This window comes from Theropithecus gelada, chromosome 7a, assembly GCF_003255815.1.
Source record: "Theropithecus gelada isolate Dixy chromosome 7a, Tgel_1.0, whole genome shotgun sequence".
NCBI classification, from domain to species: Eukaryota; Metazoa; Chordata; class Mammalia; order Primates; family Cercopithecidae; genus Theropithecus; species Theropithecus gelada.
In genome coordinates this window covers 27,033,468-27,050,644 of record NC_037674.1, presented here as the reverse complement: position 1 = coordinate 27,050,644, position 17,177 = coordinate 27,033,468, and the positions used below count along the sequence as shown (strand labels likewise).

The 17,177-nt window shown below is 42.0% G+C and overlaps 1 protein-coding gene across 4 annotated transcripts in view; it reads left to right on the top strand.

The window, feature by feature from the left end:
- Positions 1–17,177, top strand: part of LYSMD2 (LysM domain containing 2) — a 28,661-nt gene that overhangs the window by 5,279 nt on the left and 6,205 nt on the right. Inside the window, exon 1 of one of the 4 annotated variants that reach the window (XM_025390211.1) lies at positions 8,225–9,022. The exons of 1 other annotated variant lie outside the window; for it this stretch is intronic. In XM_025390211.1, coding sequence (XP_025245996.1) covers positions 8,750–9,022 — 273 coding nt within the window. In that variant the 5' untranslated portion in view covers positions 8,225–8,749. Of the gene's footprint in view, positions 1–8,224; positions 9,023–9,315; positions 9,433–17,177 lie in introns of those variants that run through there. 2 more of the 4 variants (XM_025390213.1, XM_025390214.1) reach the window with 2 other exon arrangements.

Below are 17,177 nucleotides of genomic sequence, written 5' to 3'. Positions count from 1 at the left end.
ACTTTATTCTTTTTTATGGCCAAATAAATTCATTGTATGGATAGACCACATTTTGTTCACCTGTTCATCAGTTAATGGACATTTAGACTGCTTCCACATTTTGGCTGTTATGAATAATGTTGCTATGCACACTCATATACAATTTTTTGTACAGATATGTTTTTATTTCTCTTGGGTATATATCTAGGAGTGCAATTACTGTGTCATATGGTAACTTTATATGAAGCATTTTGAGGGACCACCAAACTGTTTTCCAAAGTAGCTGCACCATTTTGCATTCTAACCAGCAATGGGTGAAAATTCCAATTTCTCCACATCCTCGCTAACACTCGTTAACGCCTTTTTAAAATTATAGCCATCCTAGTGAGTGTGCAGTGGTATCTCATTGTGATTGTAATGATTTCCCAAATGACTAATGATGTTGAACATGTTTTCGTGTGTTTACTTGCCATTTTATATCTTCTTTGGAGAAATGTCTATTCAAATCCTTTGCCTATTTTATTTTTTAGTTGGACTATTTGTCTTATTGCTATTGATATATAAAGGTTCTTTATATGTTCTAGACACAAGTCCCTTATCAGATATGTGATTTGCAAATGTTTTCTCCCATTCTGTTTGTGTGTGTGTGTATGTGTGTGTATGTGTGTGTGTAACTTTCTGGATGGTGTTCATTGGTAAACATCCTTTATTAGTTTGAGGGAATTCCTGTTTATTCCCACTTTGTTGAATGTTCTTATAACAAAAGGGTGCTGGATTTCATCAAAGAGTTTTTCTGTGTCTGTTGAGAGGGGTCTCTGGATTGTTTTTCCCTTTATTCTGTTAATATATTGTAATACATTGATTTTCAGGTGTTAAATTTACCAGTAATTCCTGGGATAAATCCCGGTTGGTCATGGTAGATAATCCTTTCTACATGTTGCAAGATTTAGTTTGCTAGTATTTTGTTGAGAATTTTTGTGTCTACATTCGTAAGAAGTATTAGTCTATAGTTTTTTTTCCTTGTTATGTCTTTGGTTTTGGTACTAAGGTAATACTGGCACTATAAAATGAGTTAGAAAGTGTTCTTCTATGTTTTGGAAGTGTTTGCAAAAGATTAATATTAGTTTTTCTTTAAATGTTTGGTACAAATCATCAATGAAGCTATCTAGGTCTTGGCTTTTCTTTGTTGGAGGTTTAAAAATGACACATTCAATCTCTGCTTGTTCTACGTCTATTCAGATTGTGTATTTCTTCTTGAGTCAGTTTTGTTAGTTCATGTCTTTCTAGGAATTCATTCACTTTATTTATCTAATTTGTTGTCATACAGTTGTTCATAACATTCTTTATTATCCTTTTTATTTCTCTAAGATCAGTAGTAATATCCTCTTTTTTATTTCTGATTTTAGTAATTTGAATCTTCTCTCTTTTTTTTTCTTAGTCAGTCTAGGTAAAGGTTTGTCAATTTTGTCGATCTTTTCAAAGAATACACTTTTGGATTTGTTGACTTTCTTGTTGTTTTTCTAGTCTCTATTTCATTGATCATAACTCAGGTTGAGCTGGTGAATTCTATGAAACATTTAAGGAAGAATGATACTAATTCTCCACAATCTCTTTCAGAAAACAGAAGCAGAGGGAACACGTCTTAACTAATTCTATAATGCCAGCATTGCTCCAATACCAAAACCAGACAAAAATATTACAAGAAAAGAAAATTACAGGCCAATATCTCTCATGAATATACATGTAAAAGTCCTCAACAAAATATTAAAAAATTGAATCCAACATTTGATAAAAAGAATTATGCTTGCAGTGAGCTGAGATCCGGCCACTGCACTCCAGCCTGGGCGACAGAGCGAGACTCCGTCTCAAAAAAAAAAAAAAAAAAAAAGAATTATATGCCACAATCAAGTAGGATTAATTCCAGGTAAACAAGGCTGGTTCAACATTCAAAAATTAATTAATATAATCTATTACATCAACAGGCTAAAGAGGAAAAATGTCATATGATTATATCAATAGATGCAGAAAAAACTTTTGACATAATTCAACATCTGTTCATGCTAAAAAGTCCTCAGCAAACTGAGAACAGAGGGGTACTTCCTCAATTTGATAAAGAACATCTATGAAAACCTCTACAGCCAACATTATATTTAATGGTGAGAAGCTAGATGCTTTTCCCCCAAGATTGGAAACAAGGTAAGGGTATCCCCTGCCACCCTCTATTCAACATTGTATTGGAAGTCCTAGCAGATGCAATAAGACAATAAGGGGGAAAAGGGATCTACAGATTGAGAAGGAAGAAACAAAACTGTCTTTGTTCATAGATAACATGATTATCTATGTAGAAAATCCCAAAGAATTGTCCAAAAAGCCCCAAAACCCTCCCAAAACAAAAAATCCAAACTCTGGAACAAATGACTGATTATAACAAGATTGTAGGATACAAGATTATTATAGAAAAAACAACTGCTTTCCTGTAATTGGAATTTGAAATTAAAAGCACAATGTCTCTTACATTAGCACCAAAAAAGAAAAAAGGAAACAGACAGAAACAAATAAATACTTAGGTATACATACAATATCTATGTGAGGAAAACAACAAAACTGATGAGAGAAATAAAAGAAGATATGAATAAATGGAGAGGTATTCCATGTTCACAGATAGGAAGGCTTAATTCTTCACAATTTGATCTATTGATTCAATGCAATCCCAGTCAAAATCACAAGTTATTTTGTGGATATTGGCAAATTGATTCCAAAGTTTGTATGGAAAGGTAAAAGGCTTAGAAATGCCAATGCAATACTGAAGAAGAACAAATTCAGAGGACTTACCCAACTTTAAGACTTACTATAAAGCTACAGTAATAAAGACACTGTAGTATTCGTGAAACAATAGACAGTTAGATCAATGGAACAGTATAGAATGTCCAGAAATAGACGCACACAAATATAGTTAACTGATTCTTGACAAAGGAGCAAAAGCAACTTAATAGAGAAAAAATAGTCTTTTCAGCAAATGTTGCTGAAATAACTAGACATCCACATATAAAACAATGAATCTAAACACAGACCTTATACTGTTCACAAAAATTAACTCAAGATGAATCAGCCTGCTGGGTGCAGTGGTGCTTGCTTGTACTCCCAGCTACTCAAAAGACTGAGGTGGGAAGATGGTTTGACCCCAGGAATTTGAGACCAGACTGGGCAATAAAGTGAGACCCCATCTCAAAAAAAGGAGGGGGAAATGCATTGATCACAGAAGTAAATGTAAAACGCAAAACTATAAAACTTCTAGAAAATAACATAGAATATCTAGGTTGTACTTTTATAAGCAACACCAAAAGTATGATCCATGAAAGACAAAATAGAAGTTCTCAAGTTAGAAACATTTATGTATGTGTGTATGTATGTATGTATTTTTGAGTCAGAGTCTCACTGTGTCCCCCACGCTGGAGTGCAGTGGGGTGATCATGGCTCATTGCAGCCTCAAACACCTAGTCTCAAGCAATCTTCCCATCTCTGCCTTGTGAGTAGTTGAGACTACAGGCATGTGCCACCACAACTGGCTAAGTCTTTCTATTTTTTTTGTAGAGACTAAAAAGTATGACTATTTTGGCCAGGCTGGTCTCAAACTCCTGACCTCAAGGGATTCTCCTGCCTCAACCTCTTAAAGTGCTGGGATTACAGGCATGAGCCACTGCACCCAGCGAGTAAGTTGGCCTTTATTGAAGTTAAAAACTCCTGTTCTGAGAAAGACCCTGTTAAAAGATTTAAAAGGCAAGCCACAGACTGGGAAACAATTATTTAAAAACTACGTCTCTGCTAAAGGACTTATATTCAAAATATACAAAGAGCTCCCCAAAACTCAACATGATACATGTTACAACATGGATGAACCTTGAAAACATTATGTTAAGTAAAATAAGGCAGACACAAAAGGAAAAATATTGTATGCTTCCACTTATGAACTATCTACAAGAGTCAAATTAATAAGACCGAAAGTAGATTAGAGGTGACCAGGGACTGAGGAAGGCAGGAATGTGGTTATTGCTCAATAGTTAAAAATTTCTTTTTGAATCCCAGCACTTTGGGAGGCTGAGGTGGGTAGATGACCTGAGGTCGGGAGTTCAAGTCCAGTCTGGCCAACATGGTGAAACCCCATCTCTACTAAAAATACAAATTTCAGCTAGGTGTGGTGGTGCACACCTGTAATCCCAGCTACTTGAGAGGCTGAGGCATGAAAATCGCTTGAACCTGGGAAGTGGAGGTTGCAGTGAGTGGAGATTGCACCACTGCACTCCAGTCAGGGTGACAGAGCGAGACACTGTCTCAAAAAAAAAAAAAATTCTTTTTGGAGTGATGACAAACTTTTGGAAATGGTGATAGTTGCATAATATTGTGAATATATATATAATATGTGTGTGTGTGTATGTGTGTGTGTGTGTGTGTGTGTGTATATATATTTAATTATTATTTTTTTGAGATAGAGTCTCCCTCTGTCACCCAGCCTGGAGTGCAGTGTTGTGATCTTGGGTCACTGCAACTTCCACCTCCCAAGTTCAAGCAATTCTTGTGCCTCAGCCTCCCAAGTGGCTGGGATTACAGGCACCTGCCACCACACCTGGCTAATGTTTGTAGTTTTAGTAGAAATGGGCTTTCGCAGTGTTGGCCAGGCTGGTCTTGAACTCCTGGCCTTAAGCAATCCACCTGCCTTGGCCTTCCAAAGTGCTGGAATAACAGGCAAGAGTCACCACCCGGGTCATGAGTATATTTAATGTTACTGAATTATATGCTTAAAAATAGTTAAAATGGTGAATTTTGTGTTAGGTATATTTGTGACAATTCAAGAAATTAGTAATGTAATATAAATATGCAGAAAAGCATTGAATTATACACTTTAAATGGATGAATTATGTGATGTGTGAATTATATGATTTTGGTATCTTGTTTAAAAAATCTTTTACTATCCCACGGTTATAAAAATATTGTTGCAAAAGCATTAAAGTTTGTTTTTCCCAATTCTGTCTTTAATCAATCTATAATTGATTTTGATGTATAGTATAAGGCAGGGATCTAATTTCATCTTCTCTCACAGAAAACTAATTGTTCCAGCAACATTTATTGAATACGTAACTTTATGTCTGTTATAGATTAAGTTCTCCAATGTATTTGAATCTGTTTACTGGCTTACTTCATTGTCCCTTTATTATGTTTTTCTGTCTCAGCACCAGTCCCACATTGCTTTAGTTCTCATAGTTTTTAAGTCTTGATGGCTATGACGGTAACCCTGTTTCCTAATTCTTCTTCAGGAATGCCTTGGCTCTTGTTAGTGCTTTATCTTTCATATGAATTTCAGGATAACTCTGTCATGCCCTTTGAAGACTCCTATAGAAATTTTGTTTGGAATTTTAACGAATTTAACATTAGTTTGTAAAGAAAATGATACTTTCATTATTTTGCATTTCCCATTCACAAACATGGTATATCTCTGCTTTTATTTATATTTCTTTTATGTACTTCAAAAAAGTTTTATATTTTCCATACAAGGCACACTTTTCTTTCTTTTATTTTTTATCTTTTTATTTATTTATTACCTTAAAATTTTTTTTGCTCCTACTCCACCAGGAACAATTTTCTTTTGTTAAATTTATTCCTAGGTATTTTTGATGGTATCTGGAATGTCATCTTTTTCACACTTATATTTTCTTATTGAGTCATGCAATTGATGTTTTTATATTGATCTTGTATCTTGTAACTTTGGTGAACTCTTGTTTGAGCAGTTCTAATGTAGTCATTATCTGTGTTGCCTGTAAACATTTTAGTATTGGCTACTATCTGTAAACAACAGTTTGTTTATTTCTTTTCAATCTTCATTTTCCTTTCTTCTTTTTAAAATTGCATTGGCAAAGACCTTCAAAACAATGTTAAATAGAGGCAGTAATAGGCTTCCTTTTCTTATCCTTCCCTTCAAAGGAAATGCTTTTAATGTTTCATCATTAATTGTGATGAACTTCTATGTTGTAGGTAGATACATATTAAAACAATTTTGAAGTTCTGGTTTAAGAAGGAAAACAATGAACATCTAATAACACCTCATGTAACCCAGTTCTTTAAAACAAAACAAAACAAAACAAATAAACAAAACAGGGCCAGGCATGGTGGCTTAGGCCTGTAATCCCAGCACTTTGGAAGGCCGAGGCTGATCGATCACTTGAGGTTAGAAGTTTGAGAGAAGCCTGGCCAACATGATGAAACCCCATCCCTACTAAAAAGACAAAAAATTAGCCAGGCATAGTGGCGCACACCTGTAGTCCCAGCTATTCAGGAGGCTGAGGCAGGACAATTGTTTGAACCTGGGAGGCAGAGGTTGCAGTCAACTGAGATCACACCACTGCACTCCAACCTCGGCAACAGAGCAAGACTCTATCTCAAAACAAACAAACAAACAAGGAAAACCCCAAAACCAAACCAAAACAAAAAACCCCAGGGTCTCGCTGTGTTGCCGAGGCTGCAGTGCAGTGGCGTGATCTCTGCTTAGTGCAGAGATCGCCTTCTGGGCTTAAACGATCCTCCTATCTCAGTTTCTCAGGTAGCTGGAACTACAGGAGTATGCCACATGCCCGATTAAGTTTTGTATTTTTTGTAGAAATGGATCTCACTATGTTGCCTAAGCTGGTCTTGAACTCCTGGGCTCAAGTGATCCTCTTTCCTTAGACTCCCGAAGTGCTGGAATGGGCCACTGCGCCGGCTCAGTTCTTTAATCTTCAGATAAAAACTTTCAGTCATGCAGTAAACTTTTTCTTAGTGGAAAACATTATATGCTATCTCATTCCTAGATTGTAAACTCTTTGAAGGAAGACACTTCTTTCTTGAAACATTACCAGATCTTGTCTATATATTGAGACAGATTCTGCCTCTCTCTTGGGTCCTGAAATGGACACACGAGATACCACCGAAAAGTTCATGCGTGGCAGACTTATGCTAAAACAATCCAAACTAGCATTCAGGATCGTTTTACTACACTTCAATTCAACCACTTGTAATTATTATTATTATTTTTTTTCCCACTGAGCTAGGCACTGCTGGAGCTAAAAAGATGAGTAAGACCCAGTTATGCCTCCCAGGAGCATGTATCTGTTGGAGGAGATAAGACAAGCTCATGCATGTACATGCAAGTACAAACACAGAACACAGAGAGTTAAATACTAAACCAGAAGTATTAATACAAACCTCTTGGAGTTCAAAGATGAAACAATAACAGTTGGGTAGGTGAGAAAAAGGGACCATTGGGAAGAATTAGGAAAAAATCTCATGGAGGATGTATCATTTGAAACAGAACTTAAAGATTTAAAAAATGTAGTAGAGGGTACTGGAAGAGTGTTACTATTGGAAGGAATAACATGCAAGGTATGAAAGTAGGAACAAGGAGGCCAGTTTCAGAGGCTCTGTTTGGCAGGAATATGTGGAGTATACAGAATGAGTTATAGATGGGGTATGGTCAGAACATGAATAATAAAAATAGAAATAATAGCTTGAACGCCAATGTAGGTTTTCAGTAATGCTGTTGTCCCCAGAGAGCCATTGTAGGAGTTTTGAGTGGGATGGTGATGTGGAAGCTTGCTCCTGTCCCATCCTTTGTCTCCTGAGCAGTATTAGCTTTGCCTCTGTCCAGCACAGCAACATACCAAAACTTCAGCCAACGAATCAAACCTCCTGGCTCCGGACCTTCCTACAAGGTACCTCTTCTTGGAGAGCTGTCCAAAATACAACAGAAACCAGGCACTAGATGCTAGTAAATGTGTACAGTGTGTTGAAAGGGTGTTCAAAAGTAGACGGTGTTCAGATGAAGAGTACAGATAAGAGGTCTTTGGTGGTTATAATATTAATAGCAATACGGGGCAGGGAGTTGCGATTTCAGGGTGTCAAAGAATAAACTGAGGAAAAGAAGATGAATGCAGATAGTAAATTCCAACTACTGAGCCAGAAGAATGAATTGTATGTGGCCAGGCTTTTGAGGCAGCCAGGACTTAAATTGGCATTAGTATACAAAGTGTGAAACCCGAACAACTAGGGGGTTATTTTGAGGCCACCTATTAGGCCTTAGAAGTACTATCCCTCCTAGTGCAATGTTGAAAGGACTGAGCTCTGCGGCTATTAAGATGGACCTGGAGAAGCTGTCTGTGTGTGTTTGATGATCTTAAGTTTTTCTGTGACGTGAACTTTGAGGTCACCGGGGTAGGGGGAGGGAAGTACCCTTGGCATTGGCAGAGCTTGAAGGTCTGAGCTGGTTCCTGCTGGGGAATAAATAAAGGAGGCAGAGCAACGCTTTTTTTTTTTTTTTTTTTTGGCCGTGGCCAGGGCAGGGTTCTGTCGGGGCTCTATGAGCATGGAGCAGGGGTCCACCTGGGGCCTAGGACGCCTGCAGATGGCCCTCCCTTAGCCCCCACGGCCGCGGGCTTCAGCGCGCCCCCGCTCCCTCGCTCCGCAGGGTTTTCCCGGTACCGGCAGGCCGCAGCGGGAGCTACTTTCGCTCTTCCCCTTGCGGGTGCGTGTGCCGCGGACGCCCCGGCAGGCAGGACGCGGAGGAGGAGGCGGCCGCCATGCCCGGCCTGCGGCTCCCCGCCTCGGCTTCCCGCCCGCCGCCCCCGCGGAACGGCCTGCTGCAGCCCCTGTGAGGAGGAAGAGGCGGCGGCGGCGGCGGCGGCGGAGGAGGAGGAGGAGGCACCACCCCCTTGGCAAGCTCCCCGACCCGGCGGCCTCGGCAGGACCCATGGCGGACTCCTCGCCCGCACTATCCCTGCGGGAAGGCGGCCCCCGCGCGCCGCGGCCCTCGGCCCCCTCGCCGCCGCCGCGCTCGCGCTCCGGATCCGAGTCCGAGGAGGCCGAGCTGTCGCTGAGCCTGGCCCGCACCAAGACCCGCTCGTACGGCAGCACCGCCAGCGTGCGGGCTCCGCTGGGCGCCGGCGTCATCGAGCGCCATGTGGAGCACCGGGTCCGCGCGGGCGATACGCTGCAGGGCATCGCGCTCAAGTACGGTGTCACGGTGAGCAGGGCGCGCCGCCGCGGCCCGGGCTGGCAGCTCCCGCGCGGGGGGCGGTGCGGCTCGGGGTGCGGGTGGGGGTGGGGGTGGGACTGCGGGTGGGGGTTTGGGGGATAGGGAGTCGCAGGGACGGCGTGCGTCTTCGGGCGACTCGGCTCCCAGGGCTCGCTCAGCGCGCGCTGCTGGCCACCGCAGTGGTCGCCCAAGCTGGTCCTGCAGCGGGTGGGGCGGGTCGCCAGGGCTCCCTCCCTAGGTAGCTGCATCCAGTTCCCGGGGCCCCGCCCAGGCTCAGACTAGATCTGTCGCGTGAGGGAGGCCAAAGAGTACTAGGGCTTTGGCATCCCCGGGAACCACTTTCACCCGATTTGCAGTCCCCATCACTCCACTCTCTATTTACGCAAAGCCCAACTGAGGTGAATTTTGTTGTCTGTGAAAACAAGCTCCGTGATGAGTCAGGAATGGTGCAGTTGTTCCTACTGGGTGGTTCTGGTGCTATCGATTATGCCTCTTTATGTAGAAGTGAAATTACACCCTCTGGGCTCACTGGCAACCGCGAATGTGACACCTGTCGCTAAGCAGCAGCCAAGAACTGTGGTGTAGGTGAGCTGGAGGGCTGCGTTTATTACAAATTTATAAGTGTGTGTGTCTTGGGTGTATTGCATTACACCTCTGGGAAGAACATGGAAACCTGAGGGAACAAATTGTTTCATTAAAATTACTTATAATTAACTGTGAGCTATGTGATGGCCTTTTTACATTTGGGCTTTGTATCAGTTTTCAGTGTTCTTTCTCAAAGTACCTTAGACAGCAGTGGGAAGAAAGAGGATCTTATCTATATCTTTCTCTTAAAGTGAAACTCTTTCTGGCCATTTACCGAATGAAGGAGAATCAGTATGAAGGAGAATGTATTTTGCATATTTAAGCTGGTATGTGTTTACCTATCAGGTCCTTCTCTCTTTGAAATATTTTGAGAGGGACCTTGCTGTGCAGTCATGTATTGACTTTATCATGCCCATTCTGCCGTCTTGGGAGTTCTGTAAATGTGAACATAGAACTACAATTCTCCATGTGCATTAATGGGGCCTGGTTTGGGTCAGAGCCGGAGGAAAGTGAAGTTGGGAAATACCAGTAGCTACCCTCTGCTGACTGCCTCCTGTGTGGCAGGCATTGCATTTGTCTTGTTTCATCTTTATCTTATTTAATTTTCACAATAAGCCTAGGAGGTAGGTGTAATTAATCTTTTTACAGATGAGAAGGTGGATGAGAGGTAGGGATATTTTCCAAGTATGATCATTCATTGAGACCAGCTTGAATTAACAGTGATAAAGCATTTGCTCTTCTTTAGATATTACTTTTGATATCCATTTTTATTTTTATCCTAGTCTTATCAGGAGCTCTCTCAGCATCCTGGCTGCTGAAGAAGGACAGTCTTTTCTGTCTGGTTTTCCGGTATCTTGCCTTACTAGGCTAGTGACTGCACCTAGGAATCTATGATATGCAGAAGAGTGTTATTTCCCATGCTCTCTTCCCATGCAATCTCTCTGTGACCCACAGCTCTCTGTGGTTTCACCTGAGGTGATTGTAGATAACTGCTATACATCTGTTCACTGCAGTTCTCCACCTTTGATCAAATGCTTCCTAATCCCTGTTATGTCTAATATAGATCCTGTTACTCATAACCTCATTACTCCTTTTTAAAATTAAAGTGTAAATCAGATTTTTCATTGCTTTTATAAAGACTTTTGATTTTAAGATGTTAAACACAAGTGTAATGAATCAAGAACTATAATTGCTAGTGACACATAGTTCATTACAGGGTTTCCCAACCTCAGCACTGTTGGTGTTATAGATCAGAAAACTCTTTGTTGTACGGGGTTGTCCTGTGCAGTGTAGAATATTTAGCAGCAACTCTGGTCTCTACCCACTAGATGCCAGTAGCACTCCCTGACCCCTATTCAGGCATTGCCAGATGTTCTCTTGGAGGCAAACTTACCCCTGGTTGAGGACCACTGGTTTGTTACATGTATTTCTCATTACTTTGGGCACTGGCTTATAGATGATAAAAATTTTTAGAGACTCCTCCACTGGTAATATAGAATCAGTGATAATACTTACCATAACAGTGAAGTGATATTTTTGTTTTAATATCTTCAGATTTTTTTGTTGTTGTTGAGACAGGGTCTCACTCTGTTGCCCAGGCTGGAGTGCAGTGGTGCTAACATGGCTCACTGCAGCCTCGACTGCCGCTGCTCAAGTGATCTTCCCACCTCAACCTCCTGAGTAGCTGGGACTACAGGCCCAAGCCACATGCCTAGCTAATTTTTGTATTTTTTGTAGAGGTGGGGTCTCACTATGTTGCCCAGTCTGGTCTCGAACTCCTGTGCTCAAGCAGTCCACCCACCTCCACCTCCCAAAGTGTTGGGCCTACAGGTGTGAGCCACTGCACTGGCCTAACATCTGCAGATATTGATTAGGTTTACTCACTGTGAGTAAAGGTGGAAGCTGTAAAGGCAGAAAAATATTTTTCTTCTCCTGACTCAACAGAAAGAAGTTGAGCAAATTAGGTTTCTAGTGTTGACTGGCAAGATCATCTACAACATGTAGATCATCTACATATTTAAATGATTGTTTTAAAAGGTCAAAAATGAGATACTGGGGGCTTAGAGACCCAAGGCAGTGCACCTAGAAATTAAGTCAGTCCAGCAAACAGTTGTCCTGAACATATCATGTCTGGCAATCTTGCATAGATGAGCAGAAACTCTCAGGGAAGCCTATCTTTCCATGGCAGCCTCAGCCACCCAGCTGGGTGTCCAGGCAGGACTTCAGTCCTTTGGTGGAAGACTGATTAAGAGCCAGTCCTACTCTAGGTACAAGGAAGTTCCCAGAACAGAGACTCCGACAAGGGGGTGAAGATGGAGACCTGGTTTCCAGCCCTGGATTACAAGGGGAACAAGCTGGGAGCCATTTTCTGAGGTGGTGCTGAAGGACTGGTAGCGGGGCACATCTCAGGATGTGAGAATAGATCCATGTTCCTCAAATTTGCCTGGACAGGACAGGAATACCCTGCGGCAAACTAAAAATAAAGGATCCTAGCTGACATTGGATCTATGGGATTGGAATACCCAGAAAAGGAGTCTAGGAGTCTCTGTTTTGTTTGTTTGTTTGTGTTTGTTTTTGAGACAGAGTCTTACTTTGTCACCCTGACTGGAGTGCAGTGGCGTGATCTTGGCTCACTGCAACCTCCGCCTCCCGGGTTCAAGCTATTCTCCTGCCTCAGTCTTGCGAGTAGCTGGGACTTCAGGCACATGCCACCACGCCCGGCTAATTTTTGTATTTTTAGTAGAGATAGGGTTTCACTGTGTTGGCCAGGCTGGTCTTCAACTCCTGACCTCATGATCCACCCACCTTGGCCTCCCAAAGTGTTGGGCTTATAAGCGTGAGCCACCACACCTGGCCAGAGTCGGTATTTTTAACAAGCATGGCTGCTTTGCTTGTTCCCAAAGTACTGTTCCGCCTTAGGGTTCTTGCACTTGCCATTGCATGTGTCTTTCTCTAATAGCTGGATGCAGGACCAGCTTCATGGGCATGTGACCTGCACAGTCGCACAAGACCCCATGCTTAGAAGGGCCTCACACTTGGTTTAATGCTCTACTGTCATCTCTTGAAATTTTTAATAGTTCGTGAACAAGGGCCTCACATTTTCATTTTTTTTACTGGCCCTGGGCGAATGATGGAGCTGATTCTGGCTGGGTGATTTGTTCCCTCAAGGCCATCAAGTCTTTGCTTAAATATCTCATTCTTAAGACCTTTTCTGCACACTCTATGTCAAATTGTAGCCTTTCTTCCCAGTCCGCCAGCACTCCTCCCCAACCTCCCTGCCATACTTTCCTAACAGTATTTATCGTTCATCCAAATTTTTTTCTTTCCCTCAGAGCTACTTTTCTGGTGATACATTAGTGAGTAAATAAAAATCTGTGTCCTCATAGAGCTTATATTTTAGTTAGTGGAGACAGTAAGTAGAAAAATAAAATGTCTCATGTCAGATATTGATAAGCATAATGAAAAAAAAAATCAAGCAGGAGAGGAAGTTGGGGAGGGCTCGTGGAGATGGCTGGAATTTAAAATGGTGTGGCCAGGGAAGGCCTTGCTGAGAAGGAGGTGAGGGAGGGAGCTGTGCAGATATCTGGTGAAGAACATTCCAGGCAGAAGGAATAACCAGTGGTGCAAAGGCCTTGAGGTGAGAACATAATTGGCACCTTCCAGGAGTACTGTGGCTGGTGCTTAGAATGCAATGGGGTATAGTTGGACTAGATCACTTTGGACCTTGAAGACCATTGTAAGGACTTTGTCTTTTTCTCTGAGTTGGGATACATTTAAGGGGTTTGAGCAGAAGAGTGACATAATCTGACTTGTGCATTAAAAGGATTACTCTGGCTGCTGCTTTAAAAATAGTTTGTAGGGAAGCTAGTACCAAGCCAGGAAACCAGATAAGATGATGGCTTTTGTAATAATGCAGGTGGGAGAGGATAGCAGCTCGGACCAAAGCAGTAGAGAAGGAAGGAGGTGGTGAGATGTGGCTGGGGTCTGGATGATTTGCTGATATGCTGTAAATGTTCTGCTTGTTTGTTTACTGTTTAGTTTGAATGTCTCTCCCCTAGAGATGGGCCTGGGCATCCTGGGGATGGGAAAGAAGAATGTGGAGTTTCAAGAAGCTGGCTAGGTGTGACACCTGATGGACCCAAGTTCTTTTGCTAGTGACTTAGGAATGATCATTATGACTCTTTCCTACCATCACTTTTTTAGTCATTGATAGCCACTAAAAACTGGCATTCATTATTTTCATAACCAACTTCTATTGAGCCTGGTTGGTTTGAGACCTTGGGCTAGATGCTGGGGCTGGAAGATAATACATGTTGTTCTCTTTTTATTCATGGTGAGTTTTTCAGCTACTGCTTTCTAGTAGCTTCTAGCTACTTGAGAAGCCAGGGAATTTGTTTGATTGATGTTTGTATCTTCCATGGCTAGCCTGGAGCCTGGCATGTTGTGAGTTCTCCACATACATGTGGACTCTTCATCCACAGGAAAGCTTGACTGGTTTGAAATAGCCAGCCATGGAGCCCAACAGACACTGGAAGTCAGGGCCCAGGGCAAGGGCTGAGTGAAGAGGTACGGCCTGCTGAAGACTTGAACAGCAAGATTTGGTTTGAGGCTCATTCTCAAATCTATAAAAGACTGCTGCCCTTGCTGGTGCTCAGTGTTTGTCTCCTCCCCTCCACCAGCAGTGGGTCTTTACATTGAGTGACATATAAGTTTAGGCTTGAGCAGCTCTGCCAGAGGAAGAGGCATTTGAGGAAGTGGGTCTGGGAAACTGAAACTATTTGGGGTGGGTTGAGTAACTGTTAAATATAGTTCAAACCTCAGATGTAAACTTGCTTGGACTGGCATTCCCCTGGGCGTGTTTATCTCCTCTGGGACGTTAAGACTCCTTCCCTAAGTCTGTATTCTTGATTTAGCTATTGCTTTTTCAGTGATCCTGGCTCCTCCCAGTTGAAGTCAAGCCTCTGGAGGAAATTGATCAACTCCAGGCTGCCACCGTAAATTTTTGTGCAGAAACCCTGGAGAAACCTCCAGAGAGCCATGTAGAAACTGAAAGTGGAAAGGAGGCAGCCAGGAGGACCTATTATTTGCATACACTCTGTCTTTTTTCTCTTTGCTTCCTCCAGGCAGTTTGCCTGTCTTTTTCCCTCTCCAGAGGCCACCTCACCCTGCAGTACCGTCAGCTACTTCCTAGCCAGTTTTATTCCCAGGATTCTCTCTTCCTCTGCCAATTCGCTGCTAAGCCAAGTTGTTGCTTAATGTTTCCACTAACAAAAGTTACCTTGCTGAGAAAAGGTGAAATGATTGTCATTTTTAGAGAGAATAAACGTTGTGATTTAGAATCCTAGGTGCACATAAATCTTTAGTGTTCATAACTTTAACCCCTGCTGCTGATAGAGATTGCTGTCCCTTGCTAAAGAGAAGATAACTATAAATAGTGCCACCAAAAGTGAGAGGTATGGCAAAGTAGCCTTTAGTCATTCGGGGTTTTTGTAGATTCTCATTGTTTTTTTAAACACCTTTATTGAGGTTGTATACCACAAAATTCACCCATCTTAAGTGTACAATTCAATGACTTTAAATTTACAGAGTTGTGAGGCCATTATTGGAATTCAATGTTAGAATGTTTCATCACCCTGAAAAGATCCCCATGCCCATCCATTCCTCTCACTCTTTGTTTCCTTCTTCAGTCTTAGACTACCACCAATATGCTTTCTAATCTATAGATTTGCCTTTTTTGGACCTTTGCCACAAATAGAATCTCATGTACTTTTGTGACAGTGTGGGGAAGGAAGAAAAGCCTTTTTCTCATGAACACATAGCAATGGAGGGGTCTGGTCTCATTGCCATCAACACTTAGAATGTAACAGGAGACAGATGTGGGGGTGAATCTTGGGAGAATGATTTAATATTTAAGTCTGTTTTCTGCAAACTAATAATCACGTGAGAGCTGTATGCGTATGTGAGAACATTCCGCAAGCCACACAGTGCTATGTACATGTTATTATGTATCCTGAAACGTTTTTGGATGAGCTTATATCTTTTAAGGAATGGAGAGGAAGGAAAAAGAAGTTTTGAGAATTGCATTCACTATTAGGTAGGTGGACTGATGATGCTGGTCTAAGATGGGAAGAGTTCTTGACCTTACTCAGCAGCCTGCTCTTAAGGTATCTTCTAGAAGGATGCTTTGTGAATTTCCTTCACAGGGGAATCATTGTATTTTATTTTATTTAAAAAAAATTTTTTTGAGACAGGATCTTGCTCTGTCACCTGGCCTGGAGCGCAGTGGCAAGATCTTGGCTAACTACAGTCTTGACCTCCCAGGCTCAAGCGATTCTCCTGCCTCAGCCTCCGAGTAGCTGGAACTATAGGGGTGCACCACCACACCCAGCTAAATGTTTTGGGGGATACTTTTTGGTAGCGATGAAGTTTTATTGTGTTACCCAGACTGGTCTCAAACTCCTGGGCTCAAGCAATCCATTTGCCTTGGCCTCCGAAAGTGTTGGGATTACAGGCATGAGCCACCACGCCTGGCTGGGGAGTCATTTTCAGTATGTTGTTTTAAGTTATTGATGGCATTTGTTCTACCTAATTTCACCATGATTGAACTTGTGACCACCCTTTGGCTATTACTTTCCTTATTCTATAATCTGTCTCTTAGTGACTACACAGTAAATTTATACTTCACTGAGTCATACTATTCAATCTAGATTAAGGGAGACTTTTGAAATGAAAGCATTGATTGATGTACCTCCCCACTCCCATTCATCCATCCCTAAGAAACAGAGGATAGTCCTACATTAGTTTGAAAGGACACACTTTCTAGTCTCAGCACTAATTGGATCTTAGGAAATGTTGAACAGAGGGTAGGTAGGAAAGCTATAGAGTTTTCCAGCTCTTCCTTGGATTGGATGACGACTTTTCTTAGCTTTATGTGAAGTGAAATTGCCAGAACAGCAGACCCATCTATGTTCAGACAGAAGTATAAAAGATACCAAAGCAGGCCGGGTGCGGTGGCTCATGCCTGTAATCCCAACACTTTGGGAAATCGAGGCAAGTGGATCATGAGGTCAGGAGATCAAGACCATCCTGGCTAACATGGCGAAGGCCTGTCTCTACTAAAAATACAAAAAATTAGCCAGGCATGGTGGCATGCACCTGTAATCCCAGCTACTCAGGAGGCGGAGGCAGGAGAATAGCTTTCATCTGGGAGGAAGAGGTTGCAGTGAGCCGAGATCGTGCCACTGCACTCCAGCCTGGGCGACAGAGTGAGACTCTATCTCAAAAACAATAAAGATAAAATAAATTAAAAACATATCAAAGCAAAAGAAAACATCATTTCACCATTTTGGATTTTTCAGTTTGTTGTCTGTACTATGGCAGGTGCCTCTTTCTTGCTAATCCATTTTCTGCACCCAGCTGCTAATTCGTTTTCTACACCCAGCTGCTAATTCATTTTCTGCATCCAGGTGCGGAAGCGATCTTTAACTATGATCAGATCATGCCACTCCCTGCCTTCACCGTCCAGTGGCTTCTCATCACATTTAAAATAAATTCCAAA